Genomic DNA, 20,000 nt, shown 5'->3' with positions numbered 1-20,000 from the left:
TACTCTGGTCACCTTGTAAGCAAAAGCAATCAAATCCAAAGGAAAAGAAATGAAAAGAAATGCAGTGCAGTTCAGCTGCCCACACAGACTCCCTCCAAGAGTCTCAGCAGATGAAATACAAGAGCTGAGGTCAGAGGTCAAACTTTATTAATATCAACACCCAATGCTCCCACTTTGTAAAACAATATCTGAGGGCCCGTTTGCACAGCTTTATTTCTGATTCAGTTCATCTTGAGGCTCAGTCTGTACACATTTATTACTTCTTTTGTTTATATGTAAAATAAGTCCTGTTTATAATGTCTACTTTCTACTATCAAACAATAACATCCTCAATATATATATATGTATACAACAGTTCTGCCTGATTCTTGAATCTGATTGGCTGATAGCCGTGTGATGTTCTGCCAGTGACAGCAATCGACCAGCCTCTTCACCCTTGTGTATTACTCCGCCCACATACAGCAACAAGCAGAGGACTCACTACAGTTTGACAAATATTGCTGCTTTTGGGCAACATAATGTTCTTTCAAGGCTTTTTCAGTCGAGAATGTAGTCGTTTAGATTGCAACCATGCAGTTTATTTATAAGGATAGTGCCTATTTTAAAATATAATTTCTGAGAGGCAGAGAAAGACGCAAAGACGCATTATAAGCCCTAAGAGAAAACCAGCGTAATTTCAAACTACAGCTGATCAAATCATTATAAAGCAGATAAATTACTTTCCAAGTCCATCTCTCTCTTTAGTATGTTGTAGTGCTGTATTTATACCGTAGTAATATTGTGTTCTCCCGATTGCAAAGAGAAACACTGGGAGATATCTCTGTAGATTGATGGCACTTCATGCAGCCTTATTATCTTAAAATGGACCTGTTTCGTCACCACTTTAGACATTACACTAGAGAATCATTCAAACACCAGCTCTAAAGTGACGTTGGTGAATTAGTAACTGCAGTTCTGACGTCAGCTGCAGATGTGAATGAACGGCGGAAGAAAGTAGTTCCTCTTACAAAAGGGTTTTTAGACTCTCCATGTTTGATTTTAATTTTTATACACATGATTATGCCATTGAACTGTTGTATAAACGCAATATCACATGAGTAGCAGTGCGATGTGGCTGTATATCATCACTGGTGGGAGACTAAGGCACTAGGCCTGTGGCTTCATGCCAACGGACGCCTCTCACCAGAGCTGATATACAGCCACATCGCACTGCTACTCATGTCATATTGCTAATACAAAATATTACAAAATAGTATTTATTAAAGACCCCTTTTCCACCATTATATATATATATATATATATATATATATATATATATATATATACACTGCAAATAATACAAATAAAATGACAATAAGTGATGACAACAATTGTTTTTTATGTACATTTAACTTAATAATTTAATCACGCTGTAACTAAATAGTTTGTAGCTATACAGAGTTTAACTCAATATTTTTAGTCAGTCTGACTGATTTAAGATGACAAGTTGATGTTGTTGTACTGTTGGTACTTTGATTATGTCTGTCTGTTGTCCACATTTGTATATCACTTTGAATAAAAGCACCGACCAGATGATTAAATATTAATAATAATGCAAGTATTCACAGAAAATAATAATAATGATAATAAATTTATAGGACCAAATTTTGGGTTTGTCCATATTTGATGCAGTTTGGGTTAAATAACCTGGCATTATATTAATATAAGAGTAAAAATAAAGCATGTGTATGTAAAGCATATTTATGTGTGTGTGAGTGTGTGTACATTCACATTCATATATTATATGTTTGTTTGTTTGTTTGTTTTTATTTATATAGCACATGTAAAAACAACAAATGTTGCCCAAAGTGCTTTACAAATCAACCACTGGACACAATTAGGCTGAAAGCTGATCTCTGCTGTAAATCCTGCTCAACACTCAGCACAGCGCAGCCGCCATCTTGCTGTCAGAGTCCACACAAGACCTTATTTTTAGTAAGGATCAAACCCTGCAGAACTCAATACAGCAGAGGAATCCAGCCGGCCACAATCAAACAGGGCTTTCAATGAACCGTCATTAACATGTCAGTCACCATAAATACCATAGTATACTTTAGGATTTACTACAACCAAATGCAGTATTACAGTATTCACTTAATCGTTACTTGCCTACAGTAGTTAAAAAAGTCTAGTGTTACAGTAAATAGGTTCAGTTACATACAACCTTACTGTAAAGTGTTACCGTTAATTGCTGTATCGCCGTATATCAGATTTCTATATGGTGTATTCTTTACTATAGTACTTTTCCTATGGTTCTCTTGCCTCCAGCAGGTAAAAAGGGTCTAGTTTGACAGTAAATACAATAACTAACATACAACCTTACTGTAAAGTGTTACCGTTAATTGCTGTAATTGCTGCATCGCAGTATATCAGATTTTTACATGGCATATTCTTTACTACAGTACTTTTCCTATGGTTCTCTTTTCTCCTGTATGTAAAATTGATCTAGTTTGACAGTAAATGCATGAACTAACATACAACCTTACTGTAAAGTGTTACCGTAAATTGCAAATATCGACAAATCTTAGATTTATATATGACATTTTTTTTGCTATACAACTTTTCCTATGGTTGTCTTGCCTCCAGCAGGTAAAAAGGGTCTAGTTGGACAGTAAATACAATAATTAACATACAACCTTACTGTAAAGTGTTACCGTAAATTGCATATATCTCCGTATATTAGATTTCTATATGGCATCTTCTTTACTATAATAATTTTACATATGGTTGTCTTGCCTCCAGCAGGTAAAATGGTTCTAGTTTAACCGTAAATACATTAATTAACATACAACCTTACTGTAAATAGTTACCGTAAATTATATATTGCTGTATATCAGATTTCTACATGGCATATTCTTTACTACAGTACTTTTCCTATGGTTCTCTTTTCTCCTGTATGTAAAATTGATCTAGTTTGACAGTAAATGCATTAACTAACATTCAACCTTACTGTAAAGTGTTACCGTAAATTGCATATATCGCCGTATATCAGATTTCTCATATTATTTACTATAGTACTTTTAAATATGGTTCTCTCGCCTCCAACAGGTAAAAAGGGTCTAGTTTGAGAGTAAATACAATAACTAAAATACAACCTTACTGTAAATTATAACCGTAAATTGCAAATATCGACACATTTCAGATTTCTATTTGACATTTTCTTTGCTATACAACTTTTCATATGGTTCTCTTTCCTCCAGCAAGTAAAAAGGGTCTAGTTTGAAAATAAATACATTAACTAACATTAACTAATACAACCTTACTGTAAAGTGTTACTGTAAGATTGTTGTATATCAGATTTCTATATGGCTTATTCTTTACAATAGTACTTTTTCCTATGGGTGTCATGCCTTCAGCAGGTAAAAAAGGATCTAGTTTCACAGTAAATACATTAATTGACTAATATAACATTACTGTAAAGTGTTACCGTAAATTTCGTATGTCAGATATCTACACGGCATATTCTTTACTATAGTACCTTTTTGTATGGTTCTCTTGCCTTTAGCAGGTAAAAAGGATCATCTTAACATGCAACCTTACAGTAAAGTGTTACCGTAAATTGCATATATCGCAATATATCAGATTTCTATATGGCAAATTCTTTACTATAGTAATTTTACATTTGTTTCTCTTGCCTCCAGCAGGTAAAAAGTGTCACGTTTGACAGTAAATACATTAACTAACATGCACCGTTACTGTAAAGTGTTACCGTGAAATGCATATAAAGGATTTCTATATGGCATATTCTTTACTAGAGTACTTTGTACTATACTAACTGTACTATAGTACCAATGGTTGTCTTTCCTCCAGCAGGTAAAAAGGGTCTAGTTTAACATCTCTCTTGCTCGACTGATCTGGATTCAGTCCAAGTGTCATACTAGTGTCTCTGACCCATATAACAACCCAACCCATACCCCCCTCCCCATGTGTCTGTTTATAGTCTGCAGGCTCCAGTCCTGCTCTTCACTGGGCGGCGGGCGCACGTGTTGGACCTTGTTCCTAATACTTTGACTTATTTAGGAACAAAGTAAAAATAAATAAAGTACTGTAATCTTTCCAAGTGAGACTTAAGAGTGACATGAAGTGGCGTTGGGTGATTTTGGGGGTTCTTCTGTCTTTGGGTTATCAGTGTTGGAGCGAAACGGGTCTGGATTTTCCTGAATACGATGGGAAGGACAGAGTTCATCAGCTGACGGCTAAAAACTACAAGTCTGTGATGAAGAAGTATGACGTGATGGTGATCTACCTGCACAAGCCTGTGGGGGAGGACCGCATGGCCAGAAAACAGTTCGAAGTGGAGGAGCTCGCTCTGGAGGTGCGTCAGGGGTTATCAGAAAGAAACGATTGGGAAAACTGGTGAATGAATGACTGGATCAACACTCTTTAAAACAAATGCTTTGTTGTTTTAACCCAATGTTGGGTCATATGTGGACAACCCCAGCTGTTAGTTTGAAATGTTTAATTTAACTTTATTTAGAAAAATTAAACTTATGTTGGGTTTGTCAATATTTGAAACAACCCAGCCTTTTTTTAGAGTGTATGAAGTGAGATTTAGTGGATCATTGGGTTACGGGGTTGAATCCCTTCAAGGAGAAGTTCAGTTCTAGAATGATTGATCTCCATTGACTTCCATAGTATTTCTTTCCTTACTATGGAAATTTCCTTACTACGGTAAATTAAAGTAAGACGGAGTTTTACATTTGCAAGTAAACTACTTTAAATGCATACTCTCTAAAAAATATTCTGGCACTGCCATAACCCAATGTTGGGTCAAATATGCACAGTAAGTGGATTATAAAAAGTGTAACCAAGCATTAACTGACTTAACGTTGTGTTAAAACAACCCAGCTTTTTTTTATAGTATATGAAGTGAGATTCAGTGGATCATTGGGTTAAAGGGTCGAACCCCTAAAGGAGAAGTTCAGTTCTAGAATGATTGGTCACCAATGACTTCCATAGTATTTCTTTCCTCACTATGGAAGTTAGTGGTGACCATCAACTTTTTGGATTGGTTGGATCATTTTGGAATGTTGGGTCAAATATGTACAGTAAATGGGTTAAAAAAATGTCAATGTAACTGAAAAAAAAAATAACAACCAAGCATTGGGTTTGACCATAATTGACCCAATCTTGGGTTAAAACTATCCAGCAATCAACCATGCTCAAAAATGTTTTTCTATAAAAAAAACCCAATGCTGGGTCAAATGTGAACAAACCCAACAGTTGGGTTAAAAAATGTAATTTTATTTTAATTTGCAAAAATGTATCTAATGTTTGGTTTGTCAATATTTGGCCGAATGTTGTGTTAAAACAACCCAGCATTTTTTTACAGTGTATAAAGTGAGATTCAGTGGATCGCTGGGTTATGGGGTTGAATGACAGGTTCAGTTCTAGAATGACTGCTCAACATTACCTTCCATTGTATACTTTCCTTACTACAGAAGTCAATGGAGACCATCAACTATTTGGATTGTTTTGGAATGTTGGGTCTAATATGTACAGTAAATGGGTTAAAAAATGTCAATGTAACTGAAAAAAAACAACAACAAAGCATTGGGTTGGTCCATAATTGACCCAGTCTTGGGTTAAAACTATCCAGCAATCAACCATGCTCAAAAATGTTCTTCTATAAAAAACCCAAGGGTCAAATGTGAACAAACCCAACAGTTGGGTTAAAAAATGTAATTTTATTTTAATTTGCAAAAATGTATCTAATGTTTGGTTTGTCAATATTTGGCCGAATGTTGTGTTAAAACAACCCAGCATTTTTTTACAGTGTATAAAGTGAGATTCAGTGGATCGCTGGGTTATGGGGTTGAATGACAGGTTCAGTTCTAGAATGACTGGTCAACATTACCTTCCATTGTATTCTTTCCTTACTACGGAAGTCAATGGAGACCATCAACTATTTGTATTGTTTTGGAATGTTGGGTCAAATATGTACAGTAAATGGGTTAAAAGTGTAATCTAAATGTAATTGGAAAAAATAACCAATAGGTGGGTTTTTCCATTGGGTTTGTGCATAATTGACCCAATGTTGGGTGAAAATAACCCAACAACTCACCATGCACAAAAAGTTCTTCCATAAATTTCAGCACATCAGCTCTACCTACACTATAAAAAAAAACGCTGGAACATTTTAACCCAATGCTGGGTCAAAACTGGACAAACCCAACAGTTGGGTTTAAAAATGTCATTTTAATTATTTTTTTTGCAGTGTAATGTTTTGCGTTTCTCCATATGTGATCAAACTAATAACCCAGCTATTTTAGAGTGAATTGTTTGCGGATCTACCTGACGTCTCTGTGATGTGGTCTATAAATCATTACGATGATTATTCTCATCATCATTATAACACCAGCCGCCATGTTTCTTTCAGAGGTCTGGAATGCAACAGTACTGTAGGTCATCAGCTGCTGTCAGTGCTTTTAGAGATCCTCAGTGTCCTCTTACAGTTCAGCTGATCTGCTGTCAGTCCCTCAGTGGGAAACTCAGACCACTTTATATTAGAGCCAGGTTCAAATATAAAGGAGGGCACTGAAGAACAACGTGGCCAAATATCAAGCACAGGTGAACTGGTAATGTTAAATTGACTAGCAACGCGTCCAGTAGTGCATTTGGCAAATGTTTATCCAAAGTGACCTATATTGAATCTGTTTCATTCATTCATTCACCACAGCCATAACCCCCTGCTGCTCAGGACTGGTTACTCACTGAAGATAAGCAGGGCTGAGCCTGGTCAGTATCTAGATGCGAGACCACATAGGAAAACTAGGTTGCTTTTGACAGTTGTGATAGTGAGGCCAGCAGGGGGTGCTCAACCTGTGGTCTGTGTGAGTCCTAATGCCCCAGTAGAGTGAAGGGGACGCTATACTATCAGTGAGCGCCGTCTTTTAGATGAGACATTAAACCGAGGTCCTGACTCTCTGTGCTCATTATAATCCCATGGCACATCTAGTAAAGAGTAGGGGTGTAACCACAGTGTCCTTGCCAAAGCTTCTCCATCAGCCCTTACCATCATGGCCTATCCATCATCCCTATCCCCCGAATTGGCTATATCACCATCTCTCCGCTCCCCCCATAGCTGGTATGTGGTGAAGCTCTGGCGATGTTGTCCTGTGGCTGCAGGCGCATCATCCAAGTGGAGCTGCACACTTGGTGGCAGTGTAGAGAGACCCCCCCCCCCCCCCCCTCCTCATGATAGTAAAGCGCTTTGGGTGTCCATACACAATAAATGCACTATATAAATACACATTACATTATATTTTCCTTTCGCTTAGTCCCTTATTTATCAGGGGTCACCACAGCTTAATTAACCGCCAACTATTCCAGCGTATGTTTTATGCAGCGGATGCCCTTCCAGCAGCAAGTCTTGTTTATTAATATTTATAATAAAAGATAAATCTTTTTGATGTCTGTTTAAACTGAATGGACATTATTTAGCCTTTTGGCTTGTATTAACGTTACTGTGGATTAATACAGATAAGCCTGATTCTGAGACAGTTATAATTAAAGCTGCAGAAACCACTGAGGTTGTTGATGCTGGAAAGCTTTGCCATTTTCAGTTGTCAGTGTAAACCAAAACCTACTTTTTTTGAGTCGTACATAACTACAGCAACACTAAAATAAGGCTGTGTTAATTAATGCATTTACTAATAATGAACAATAGATTTATTACAGTATTTGTTTAGGTTAGTTAATGAAAATACAGTTGTTTTGAGAAATAATAAGTCAAAAATAAGTGAGTTTTTCCTTAAAAGAAGCTAAATAATGTGCCAATAGGTTAAGCAGAATACACTTGTTTTTCAAGTTGAAATATTATTAATTTTCTTCCCGCATTGGCAGATTCTTCTGCTTGTTTTAAAGACAAACTCGCCTTATTTTGACTCGTTATTTCTGAAAACAAGACTATAGTTTTTGCTTGTCTGGAAAATGCGTCTTGATTTAAGAATTTGTAGATATTTGGACTAAAACCAAGACAGAAACTGTACATGAGTAAAGCATTTTCAGCAGTGTGGTTAAATATAAAGCAGAACCGAAAGCTTTGATGCACACACCAAAAAGAGAAATCGATCAAGCTTGGAGTGGTTTTCTGTGGCGCTTCATTAATTTTCATTTACGTAAGTGGTTTTCTGTCTTTGTTCCTCCAAGGTTTCTCATGCTACTTGTACAGATAATACTGATATATTACTCTGACATCTCCTATTGAAGCTATGATTGAGGTCAAACTTTCCATTAACACAAACTATAGCCGTCGATACGGTAAAATATGCTGATAAATCCACTACATCGAGTGCATTCCTGTCAATTTTGGGACATTTTTTGTGTGACTTGTATGGGAAATCACTTGATTATGAGGTTGTTTTCTACAGGTGGTTTGTCAAGCCCACTCACCTGTATGAGGCACACTCAGAATCGCACAAACAAGTACTCGATTACATAATCCAGATTACATACAATCCATTACTCCTGAGCTCCACACACTGCAGATGAAGTAAGGGGGAAATCTGACGGCGCAGACACACTTATATGACTCAGACTGGGTGGGGAAGACCTGGTCTTGTTCTAAATCAGACTATATTGAGGTTTAAAGGGCATCTCAGAGTGATTCTTGGTCCATTTAGAGTTGTGCTCATGCAACTTTAAAATCTCTAGAGAATCTCAGAGACGAAGTGAAATCCCGGTGCAGTGCTCTAAAAAGCTTCAGTTTAACTCTGAAAGCTAAAGTTCAGGGCAGAAAGCTTCAGTTCAGTTCAGAAACTTCAGTTAATTTCAGAATGCTTCAGTTCAGTTCAGAAAGCTGCAGTTCAGTTCAGAAACTTCAGTTCAGTGCAAAAAACGAAATTGTTCGATTTTAAAAAGGAGGCGTGGCACCTAACCCCACCCCTAAACCCAACCGTCATTGGCGGATGAGCAAATCGTACTAAATTGTACGAATTAGATTGTACGAATTCGAATGAATTAGCCACTAAATCAAAAAGTTACGAATTGCCGTGAGATTGTGTTGGAATTTTGCTATACATTCTGAAATAAACCGTCAAGGATAAAAACACAATCAAGGCTTGTTTCGAATTGTGGTCATTCATTCATTTTCCTTCGGCTTAGTCTCTATTTCAGAGGTCGCCACAGCGGAATGAACCACCAACTATTCCAGCATATGTTTTACACAGCGGATGCCCTTTCAGCTGCAACCCAGTACTGGGAACTCATTCACACACACACACACACTCATACACTACAGACAATTTAGTAAATCAATTCCCCTATAGAGCAGTGTTTCCCAACCCTGTTCCTGAAGGCACACCAACAGTCCACATTTTTAACCTCTCCCTAATCAAACACACCTGAATCATCGTATAACATCAGAAGAGACTCCAACACCTGAAGTTAATGGGTCAGATAACCGAGACATCCAAAATATGTACTGTTGGTGTGCCTCCAGGAACAGGGTTGGGAAACACTGCTATAGAGCATGTGTTTGGACTAAGCAGGAAACCGGAGCACCCCGGGGAAACCCACACGAACACTGGGAGAACATGCAAACTTCACACAGAAATGACCACTGACCCAACTGGGGCTCAAACCAGCGACCTTCTTGCTGTGAGGCCACAGTCCTAACCACTGAGCCACTTTGCCGCCCCTCCACTGTGGTCCTCGCTGTCAAAAACAAAGCATGGCTGCAACTTTGTACAGTTAACCAACAGTAGCTCCACATTTAAAAGAGGAACACAATCACTGACAATACATGCTAAAACTATATATAAAGAAACATCGTCATCCACCGTGCAAACTATCATCATCAAACAACCATCTTGAACCCCCTTAAGTCTTTTATTTCCTTGATCATCTTGACTACACTTCAGGGGCGGACTGAGACAAATAAAATCAGCGGGAATGTTAGCGGGAAATGGGCGATTTTAAAAGTTCAGTAGTGACTGGTATTGAATTCCAGTATCTTAATACCACTAGCCCACACAACGTCAAGCTGTAACATCACTAGACGTTGATATTTGGTTGCTTTTAGGTTGTGTTCGAAAGTTACCAAAATGTAACGTCTGTTTGATGTTGAACACTGACGTCGACCCAATTTCCATTTCCAAAAAAACCCATACGCCCACGACATTGTGGTCAATCTGACGTCATGTTGATGTCTTGTGCCTGCTGGGTAGCTGGCTGATTTCATTTACATTCAACCACATAAATATGTCTGCTCTATTTTAATAATAGCGCACAATGTTAACAAATAAAGCCCTATTGTAAAGTGCGTCCATATATTTTATATCGTGCAGCAAATCAAACTAATCATAACCAGTATGAACAGGAGCATCTGGCGTGATAATAATCTGCTCTTCATTTCTGACTGACCTAGGAGAATGGGAAAGTCAGGAGGATTTACGTTTCGTAAGATACAGGGGTGTAAAAAAGGACTCAAATGACTGTAATTGAAGTAGTTTTAAAATTGGGTAGCACGATCACCTCACAGCAAGAAACTCGCTGGTTCTAGTCCTGCCTGGGTCAGTGTGTGTTTCTGTGTGGAGTTTGCATGTTCTCCCCGTGTTGGTGTGGGTTTCCTCCGGGTGCGCCGGTTTCCCCCACAGTCCAAACACATGCGCTATAGGAGAATTGATCAACTAAACTGGCCGTAGTGTATGAGTGTATGTCCTGGTCCTCCATGTTGGGCGTTGAGCATTGGGCTAACGACCCACTTCGTATAAAATAGATGTTCTAACACCAACATGGTGTAGCTAATTATCAACCTCGATATAAACAGCCCTGGGAGTAAGTATAGAAAGTTTTAATAATGTGTACTTTTATTTTCCCTTGAGTACATGTTTAGTGCTGTTTCAGTACTTTTACTCCACTGTTTTCCTTCAATCTGCACTCACTACTTTATTTTTTTCTTGTCTATGGGGATTGGCCAAGTAGAAAAATCCTGTGATTCCTGTTCAATCAAATCACACAAACTAAATCACATCATACAGAGAAACCTCAAGACACGGGCGCTTTATAAATGCAGCAAACCATTTGGAAGCATTAAAAGAGTCCAAGAAGATGTGCGAAATCTTTACAGGCAATGATCCAGAGACGATGAGAAGATGACGGATACTGTAAAATGGCTGAAATGGCCATAACCTCCTAGGGCTTGAGTGTCCACCGGCACATTTTAGCTCTTAAGTGGCTATTGAAAATACTTTGTATGTTTTATATTTTGTTACAGACATACAGTGTCATCCTGCAACTGTTTTGCAGCTCATGAACTGTGCCAAACACTATTTTTAGCTGTCCAAAATGGCTAAAAATTTAGTTTTTACTGTCAAAGCAAGTTAAAAAAAATTCCATGTTAAATATGCATTAAAAAAAATTCAGGAAAAAGTGTTTTATGTAAATTTGGACCACGAATGCACATATATGGACACCATTTTGTCTAAAAGTGCATCATATCAAAAGATGATACATAGATTTTGATTCTAATTAGGTTCTAATAAGCCCAAATAGCAAAGAGAAATAAGAAATGCATGTAAAAGAACACCTCAGGCCTTAAGAGGTTAATCACTAAATGCACTACAGAATGTTACGTTTTCACACACACACACACACACACACACACACACACACACACACACACACACACACACACACACACACACACACACACACACACACACATAAATTGCTTGTAAACACATCAGCTTTTCACAGTGTAATACTCAATACTCTTGAATACTTTTTCCTCATACTGAGTAATATTTACAACAGATAGATGTTTGGGCAGGTAATGGCACCTTTACTCGAGTGTGATTTCTCAGTACTCTTTCCACCACTGGTTAGACCAGGCATGGGCAAACTTGATCCTGGAGGGCCGGTGTCCCTGCAGAGTTTTGCTCCAACACTAATCAAACACACCTGAACACCCTAATTAGTGTCTTTCAGATCACTAGAAAGCTACAAGCAAGTGTGTTTGATTAGGGTTGGTGCAAAACTCTGCAGGGACACCGGCCCTCCAGGATCGAGTTTGCCCATCCCTGGGTTAGACAGTCTTCAGGACTGTAGTAATGATTTTTATTGTGTCTTTAGCTGAACCATATTTCCCTGGCGACATAAAAATGAGGATTCACTGAATTGATTGTAGCTTTTGGGTTCTCTGAATTAGAGCATCAGTCTTTTTTGTTGGCTGCTCTGAGGTCTGTCATCCGTCTGTTTTATGGGTGCTGTACAGTCGGAGATCGGGATCATTTCATGTGTGTTGGAGACGGAGACATGAGCTGCCGTTTAGTGAGTCAGATCTGTTATGAAGCTTCAAATGAGTCACTGAAGCCAATGAATCACTCTTTCACACCAAACCAGTAGCCAAAACAACACTCTCAAGAAAGCACAAGACAACAGAGAGACATCCAAAGATGCGAATTAGACTCACGTGCAAACCTAGAATATAAATATATTGATGCATTGAGTTTTGTAAAGCATTTAAATAGATTTTTAAGGACTTTACAGACTGAAAGAACTTGTCATACTTGTCAACTCTCTTGATTTTTTTCTGGGATTCTTACATATTTTACCATTTTATCCCACTATAATCTCCATTTAAATATTTTTTCCTGTATTTGTAATCTACCTACATTAAAAATAAGCTGATTTACTTAGATATTTGTCTTCTTTCATTCATTCATTCTCCTTTCGGCTTAGTCCCTTTATTAATCCGGGATCGCCACAGCAGAATGAACCGCCAACTTATTCAGCATATGTTTTACGCAGCAGATGCCCTTTCAGCTGCAACCCATCTCTGGGGAAACATCCAAACACATACACTACAGACAATTTAGCTTACACAATTCACCTGTACCGCATGTGTTTGGACTGTGGGGGAAACCGGAGCACCCGGAGGAAACCCACGCGAACGCTGAGAGAACATGCAAACTCCGCTCCAAACTGACCCAGCCGAGGCTCAAACCAGCGACCTTCTTGCTGTGAGGTGACAGCACTACCTACTGCGCCACTGCGTCACCATATTTGTCTTCTTTCTAGTCCAAATATAATTCTTAAATCCAGAAGCATTTGGTATAGATGAGCAAAAAATGTCTTGCTTTCAGAAATAAACGAAAGGACACCGTGATGAAAATGATCATTTGTAAGCTGTTTGGACAGAACTGTGCATGTGTTTAGTGTCTACACTGTCATATTGGGGCGATATAAACACAAGTTCCTTAATTAAAGGCGCAGTGTGTCAGTATGACACCCAGTGGTTGATCTAGGTATTGCACTCCTGGATCAAAACAAATGCAAGCGCAGGTTGCCAGATTGATGACAGGAGCGAGTGATTTAAACAGTGATCTGAATAAAAGCAACGGCACCCGATAGAAGGAATCTTCTCCATAATCAAAGGAGTTTTCGTCCTAACCAACACTTCAAATTGATATATTAGAAACGGTTTCTATTTTTCCCAGGTGAACAACGGTTTATCTGACGTAACACATGATGAGAAGCAGACACGCATATGGGAGCGGTGGGCGGGGATAAGTAGCTCATTTGCATTTAAAGCCACATGCTACAAAAACAGCTACGGTATACTCAGACACCGAAATGATTCTGGAGGCTATAAAATATTATCTGATGGGTATTTGGAGCTGAAACTTTACAGACACATTCTGGAGACAAAAAAGGCTTATCTTACATATTTTAAAAGGGGTCAAATAGTTGCGCTTTATGCGAATTTTTCCTTAAAACAAGATAATAAATCTGCCAATGGGGTAAGCGAAGAAATCTTATGTCAAAATGACAACTAGATTATTTTACCTGCCCCGTAAAATGTGTAATAGTGACGTTTCCTCATGAGATCAGGCTGGTTATTCACTAGGAAGAAGAAAAAATATCTCTAGAAACCATCACGCTGCTGTTTGTTACTCATTAAAGCAGAGATTGTGAAAGGACCTCTGAACCTGGAGGTCAAAGACCAAATTGATTTCCCTGGTGCGGATTTGTATATAGGCACTGTTTTCCTCATTGTTTTGTGATTTCCTGAGCCCATTGACCTCTGAACCAAAAGGTCAGACGGTCTAACATAACAAGCAACAGGAATAAACCCTTTTCAATGCTGAAATTAGTCCTCCTCGCCATCTAAAACACAGTGATTTGAGTTTGACCTTTCAGTCCTTTCACACAAAACAATTATCAGAAGTGATTCTGCTGGAAGAAATGAGATTTTTTCCCTCGGTTTATGAGCTTCTGTCTCTGTCTGAACACATGCTGTCAGATGTGAATCACAGCTGAGTCATTTCAGCTGTCATCTTCTCACATTTCTCAAATCAACAGTGTGCTGTAACATATACAGAGCAGCGTCAACTTTACTCAGCAGGTTTACAAACATTTAATGGGTTTAATGTGCCTTTAGATACACTTAATAACAGCAGACCATTCACAAACCTCTTCTCCATGCTACTGTATGTCTGAAGTTTTCATTATCAGCTGTGTTATAAGGTTTTTCTTTTCATTTCTGAGAGCTTCATATGAATAAAGCAATGCTGTACCATGTGAGCTACCGAGGAGGTTTACCATGTCAGACACATACAGAGCTGGACATGTAAGAAATTGTCAAATTTTATTAGTTTACAAATCATGCACGATGGTTATAACATGTTTAACATCACATGCTCTCAAAGCAACAACAAAACTTTTACCTATTATTGTTTTACAGCCATCTTTGATTTTATTTTAATTAAAATTAATAATATTTTGGTTACAAAATTACCATTAGCCCACATGAAAAAAAATACTTCAGTAATTTATAATAAACACTGTAGTGTTTTTGGACCATACTATAGTAAAGCAGTTTACAGTAATTGATCTGATGTAGTGATTCTACAGTTGCTATGGTAACACAACGACTACAGTAATTGATCTGATGTTGTGATTCTATAGTTGCTTTGGTAACACAACAACTACAGTAGTTGATATGTCGTGGTGATTCTACAGTTGCTATGGTAACACCACGACTACAATAATTGATCTGACGTCATGATTCTATAGTTGCTATGGTAACAGAACAAATATAGTAAATTATCTGTTGTGGTGATTCTATAGTTGCTATGGTAACACAACGACTACAGTAATTCATCTGATGTGCTAATTCTACAGTTGCTATGGTAACACAACAACTACAGTAATTGATCTGATGTGGTAATTCTATGGTTGCTATGGTAACAACAACTACAGTAATTCATCTGATGTGTTAATTCAATAGTTGCTATGGTAACAACAACTACAGTAATTGATCTGATGTGGTGATTCTACAGTTGCTATGGTAACACAGCAACTATAGTAATTGATCTGGTGTGTTGATTCTACAGTTGCTATGGTAACACAACAACTACAGTAATTGATCTGATGTGGTGATTCTGTAGTTGCTATGGTAACAAAACGACTACAGTAATTGATATGTTGTGGTGATTCTACAGTTGCTATGGTAACACAACGACTACAGTAATTGATCTGATGTCATGATTCTACAGTTGCTATAGTAACAGAACAAGTATAGTAAAGGATCTGTTGTGGTGATTCTATAGTTGCTATGGTAACAACTTTAGTAATGAACTTGTGTTGATTCTATAGTTGCTATGATAACAACGACTACAGTAATTAATCTGATGTGGTAATTCTATAGTTGCTATGGGAACACAACGACTACAGTAATTGTTCTGTTGTGTGATTCTATATTAGTACATTAGTCTACATTAGTTATATAGATAAATGACCCAATACTGTAGTTTTCTACAACTATAGAGTATATTATACTACAATACACCACAGTTTACTGTAGTATAAAAGTATACTACAGTAGTTTGTATAGTTTATTAGTTCACAATAGTTAATACTGCAGTACACTAAAACATTCATAAACAAAGTATTATAAATACTACAGTATAATAGACTTTATATTACAAAAACACTATAGTACATTTTTAGACCCATTTCAGAGCCATAAAGGTACAGTTAATTGCTTTTGTACCTCCATTACACCTTTTTGTTCTAGCAGGAGTTTATTAAGCTTAATAAAACCTGTGTTTCACTGCTTCTAGTTTTCATTTCAGCAAGAGCCTGGGTTGTTTATTTCAGTTTGTTTCTGAACCTCTGTTGACAGCATACAGACAAGCTTAAGACATGCTGAGACAATATTAGAGCAGAACAGAAGTGCTGGGAAAGTGTTAAAAATAAAGCCCAGATGGGCCTGTGCAAAGCAATTACTTCCCTCAAATCTGAAATAAATAAATGAGGTTTCCAACCTTTCACTCAAGTGAAGTTGAACACAGCATGAAATCAAAATTAGTTTTATATGTATAGTAGTGTTTGTTATAAACTATATGCATCTCTGCACTTTAAGTTGTTGTAACAAATGTTCGCCCTCAAAATCTTTAAATCAACTACTATGACGTTTCCTGCCCCCTTGAAACAATTTTTGTTTACCTCTGGTCCTTTAAAGCAGAGCTACCAATCATTTAGGGCGGAGCTATCAGTCATTTAGGGCGGAGCTATCAGTCATTTAGGGCGGAGCTACCAATCATTTAGGGCGGAGCTATCAGTCATTTAGGGCGGAGCTATCAGTCATTTAGGGCGGAGCTATCAGTCATTTAGGGCGGGCTATCAGTAATTTAGGGCGGAGCTATCAGTCATTTAGGGCAGAGCTATCAGTCATTTAGGGCGGGGCTATCAGTCATTTAGGGCGGGGCTATCCGTCATTTAGGGCAGAGCTATCGAGAGGGGTCTGGATGCAGACCTGGTGCAGTGCAAAATGTGATGCATCCAATGCTTTTTAATGCTCTCACCTAACCCCACCCCTAACCCTACCTGTCACAGTGACGTCACTCGCTCCATTGAGTGCGTTGTGTCTGACACTGCATCGCTGAGTGATGCAATCTCAGCTTGCATCATAAAGGCTGCATTCAGAAACTATTGGAGCGATCAGTCATTTGGGGCGGAGATATCAGCCATTTGGGGCGGAGCTATCAGTCATTTAGGGTCGAGCTTTCAGTCATTTAGGGCGGAGCTATCAGTGATTTAGGGCAGAGCTATCAGTCATTTAGGGCAGAGCTATCAGTCATTTAGGGTGGAGGTGTCAGGTATTTAAGGTGTAGCTATCAGTCATTTAGGGTGGAGCTATCAGTCATTTAGGGCGGAGCTATCAGTCATTTAGGGCAGAGCTATCAGTCTTTTAGGGTGGAGCTATCAGTCATTTAGGGCGGAGCTATCAATGATTTAGGGCGAAACTATCAGTAGTTTAGGGCGGAGCTATCAATCCTTTAGGGCGGAGCTATCAGTCATTTAGGGCAGAGCTATCAGTCATTTAGGGTGGAGCTATCAGTCATTTAGGGCGGAGCTATCAGTCATTTAGGGCAGAGCTATCAGTCATTTAGGGCAGAGCTAACAGTCATTTAGGGTGGAGCTATCAGTCATTTAGGGTGGAGCTATCAGTCATTTAGGGCGGAGCTATCAGTCATTTAGGGCAGAGCTATCAGTCATTTAGGGCAGAGCTAACAGTCATTTAGGGTGGAGCTATCAGTCATTTAGGGTGGCGCTATCAGTCATTTAGGGCGGAGCTATCAGTCATTTAGGGTGAAGCTATCAGTTCTTTAGGTCAGGGAAATCAGTGATTGGATGTAGTGGCTGAATTATGTATTGCAGTCTAAATTCTTTAATATTGGAGAGGAGTTTTTTCACCCGGCCCCTGCTCCCTTCACACACACACACACAGGTTGCCAGATTGATGACGCAAACAGAAGCAAAACATACCTGATTATTAATGCGTACTCTGTAAGCTGCACAGATAATGTTTACATTTGTAATATATGTATTATTTGCTCTTTAAAAAACAGTCCTTACTTGGATTTGTATTACTCTGGGGTCACATTTTTTGCCATGTACACATACATTGAGACATGCTTCAAGACTGAAATCAAATTGATAGTTCTTTCCACCAAGGCAACCCAGGGACCTGAAATGTACTTGGGTGAACTGGCAGTGGGATAGTTATAGAGACCAAAACAAAGACAGACATTCTGACACTGAACAAAGCAGAATATCTGACTTCAGCATTGTTTTTCATACAAACAAGCATGTTAACTTCGCATGTTTCTCAAATATCTGCAAACACATGCCTTATAAGAGTCAAAATTAGACATGTAGCAGCTTCAGTGTGATGTTGTGCTGGGTTGTTTCCTGCTAAACTCTAAAGTCCCATGACCTTTCTCTGCAGCTGTTAACCAGTCCCGCCGCCTTGACTTACCAGGTACGTTCAGACCGGCCAATGACTTCCGTCCTCTCTTTCTCTCTCTGTGTTCCTCCAAGTCTGGCTTATCACTAAAGCTTCATCCAAAATATCTGAACAGCATCCTCACTGTCTCCTCTAAAGGCCTTTAAAGGCACGTGAGACCCGTGGAGAGAATGAATGAATGAATGATGCTCCTTCAGACGTGTTGGATGTGGCCGGTGAGAGCTGTCGCAGTGAGTTTTACAGACACCAGTGACCAGCGGCTGCCATTAACGCGTCCGTCTGTCCGCTTACTTTCTTCAGAGCTTAGCTTCATGTCAAACTCTGAAACTGATGAAGTGTCTTGTTGTTACTTGTGGCTTTATATTTTGAGCTCAAGGGTGTTAAAGGTCCCGTGAAGTGCTTTTAAATGTGCATCTGTTTATTCAATGTTTGACGTAATCTCAATAGGAACATGATTAGAGGGTGGGGCATATATTATCCCCGCCCCTTTTTTGAAAAGCAGCCAATGGGGTTTGATTATCACAGCTCTGCCAGTGAGAGTGCTTAAGATCAAACGAAAAGCCAATGAGAAGAAGGGGGCGGGGCATGTCAGAAACTAGATAGCATCTGATTGGTCAGAAGATTTGATGAGAAACTGAAGTATGATTTGATGTGATAAACATTGATGATTCATTTAGGTAGAAGTGAAAAACTGCAAACTATGGGTGTTTATATGAGGTGTATATCTTCTAAACATGAGTTTTGTCACTGTTTTGTAGCTTAGATATATTTAAAACTAACAACACTGATATATATATACACAAATACATTTCATGGGACCTTTAATTAATTGTTTCTGCCAAATATGAACATGCTTTCATCGTTTACTCACCTCCATGTTGTTTGAAATCACGCCAAAAGAAGATGTTTTGTAGAATGTTTAGCTTCCTACGCTCCATAAGCATCAAACATACACGGAAAAATATGTGTCATGTGTTCAGGACTCTGAAATTCCAGAATTGCGAGTGCATTTCAATACATTTGTCATTCATTTGCCTTAAACTGGAATGTATAAACAACATATAAATAACTGTGAGTGTTGAATTTATAGATAATGGGTGAACAACATCAACACTATCTGAAGTGTAACTTTTACACTCTACGGCGGGGCTGTTCAATTGGGGGCCCGCGGGTTGAACGTGGCCCCTGAGGTAATTTGTTCCGGCCCTCCCAATAGTGTGACCAAGACAACAAAAATAAATCAGTTCAGTTGAAAAGCGGCCGCTATAGTTATGAAGCGACGTCTGTTCAGTACAGCACGAGCTGCAGTTGAAGTCTGCGCCGAGCAGGAGTCACCTGACATTAAGCGAGTGCCGCGGGCAGCCGAAAACATTTGGATATAGAAAAGGCCTTATGTTCAATGCACTGATATCATTAATAGGGATGCAATGATTAGCCGATTTCACTATTAACCACGCTTAAATTCGTCATGGTTAATTAATCGTAAGGCTTTTCAATGGCGCGTTTCTATTGCACTGAACAAAACTGCTGCAACTAAACAAAGTTATGCCAATACGCACACACACACTGGATTAACTATAGCAGCAGGCCGTTCACATATTGCGTCTTTTCTGCACACAAGTTCACTATTTCCAATGGAGACATGCGCATATTGGGAGCGCTGAGCGCATGGCTCCCAAGCGGACCGACACACTTGCGCCCT

At 38.7% G+C, this 20,000-nt stretch overlaps 1 protein-coding gene across 2 annotated transcripts in view; it reads left to right on the top strand.

Moving 5' to 3' along the window:
• The first annotated feature begins 3,984 nt into the window (after positions 1-3,984).
• Positions 3,985-20,000, top strand: part of casq1b (calsequestrin 1b) — a 28,989-nt gene continuing 12,973 nt past the window's right edge. The window contains exons 1-2 of one of the 2 annotated variants that reach the window (XM_056462493.1): positions 3,985-4,354; positions 18,281-18,313. In XM_056462493.1, the coding sequence (XP_056318468.1) occupies positions 4,118-4,354; positions 18,281-18,313 (270 nt within the window). In that variant the 5' untranslated portion in view covers positions 3,985-4,117. The remainder of the gene's footprint in view (positions 4,355-18,280; positions 18,314-20,000) is intronic. The other variant, XM_056462494.1, reaches the window with a different exon arrangement.

This window comes from Danio aesculapii, chromosome 7, assembly GCF_903798145.1.
Source record: "Danio aesculapii chromosome 7, fDanAes4.1, whole genome shotgun sequence".
In the NCBI taxonomy this organism is placed as follows: Eukaryota; Metazoa; Chordata; class Actinopteri; order Cypriniformes; family Danionidae; genus Danio; species Danio aesculapii.
Note: the sequence above shows the minus strand (reverse complement) of the source record. Positions and strands in the feature narration are given on the sequence as shown.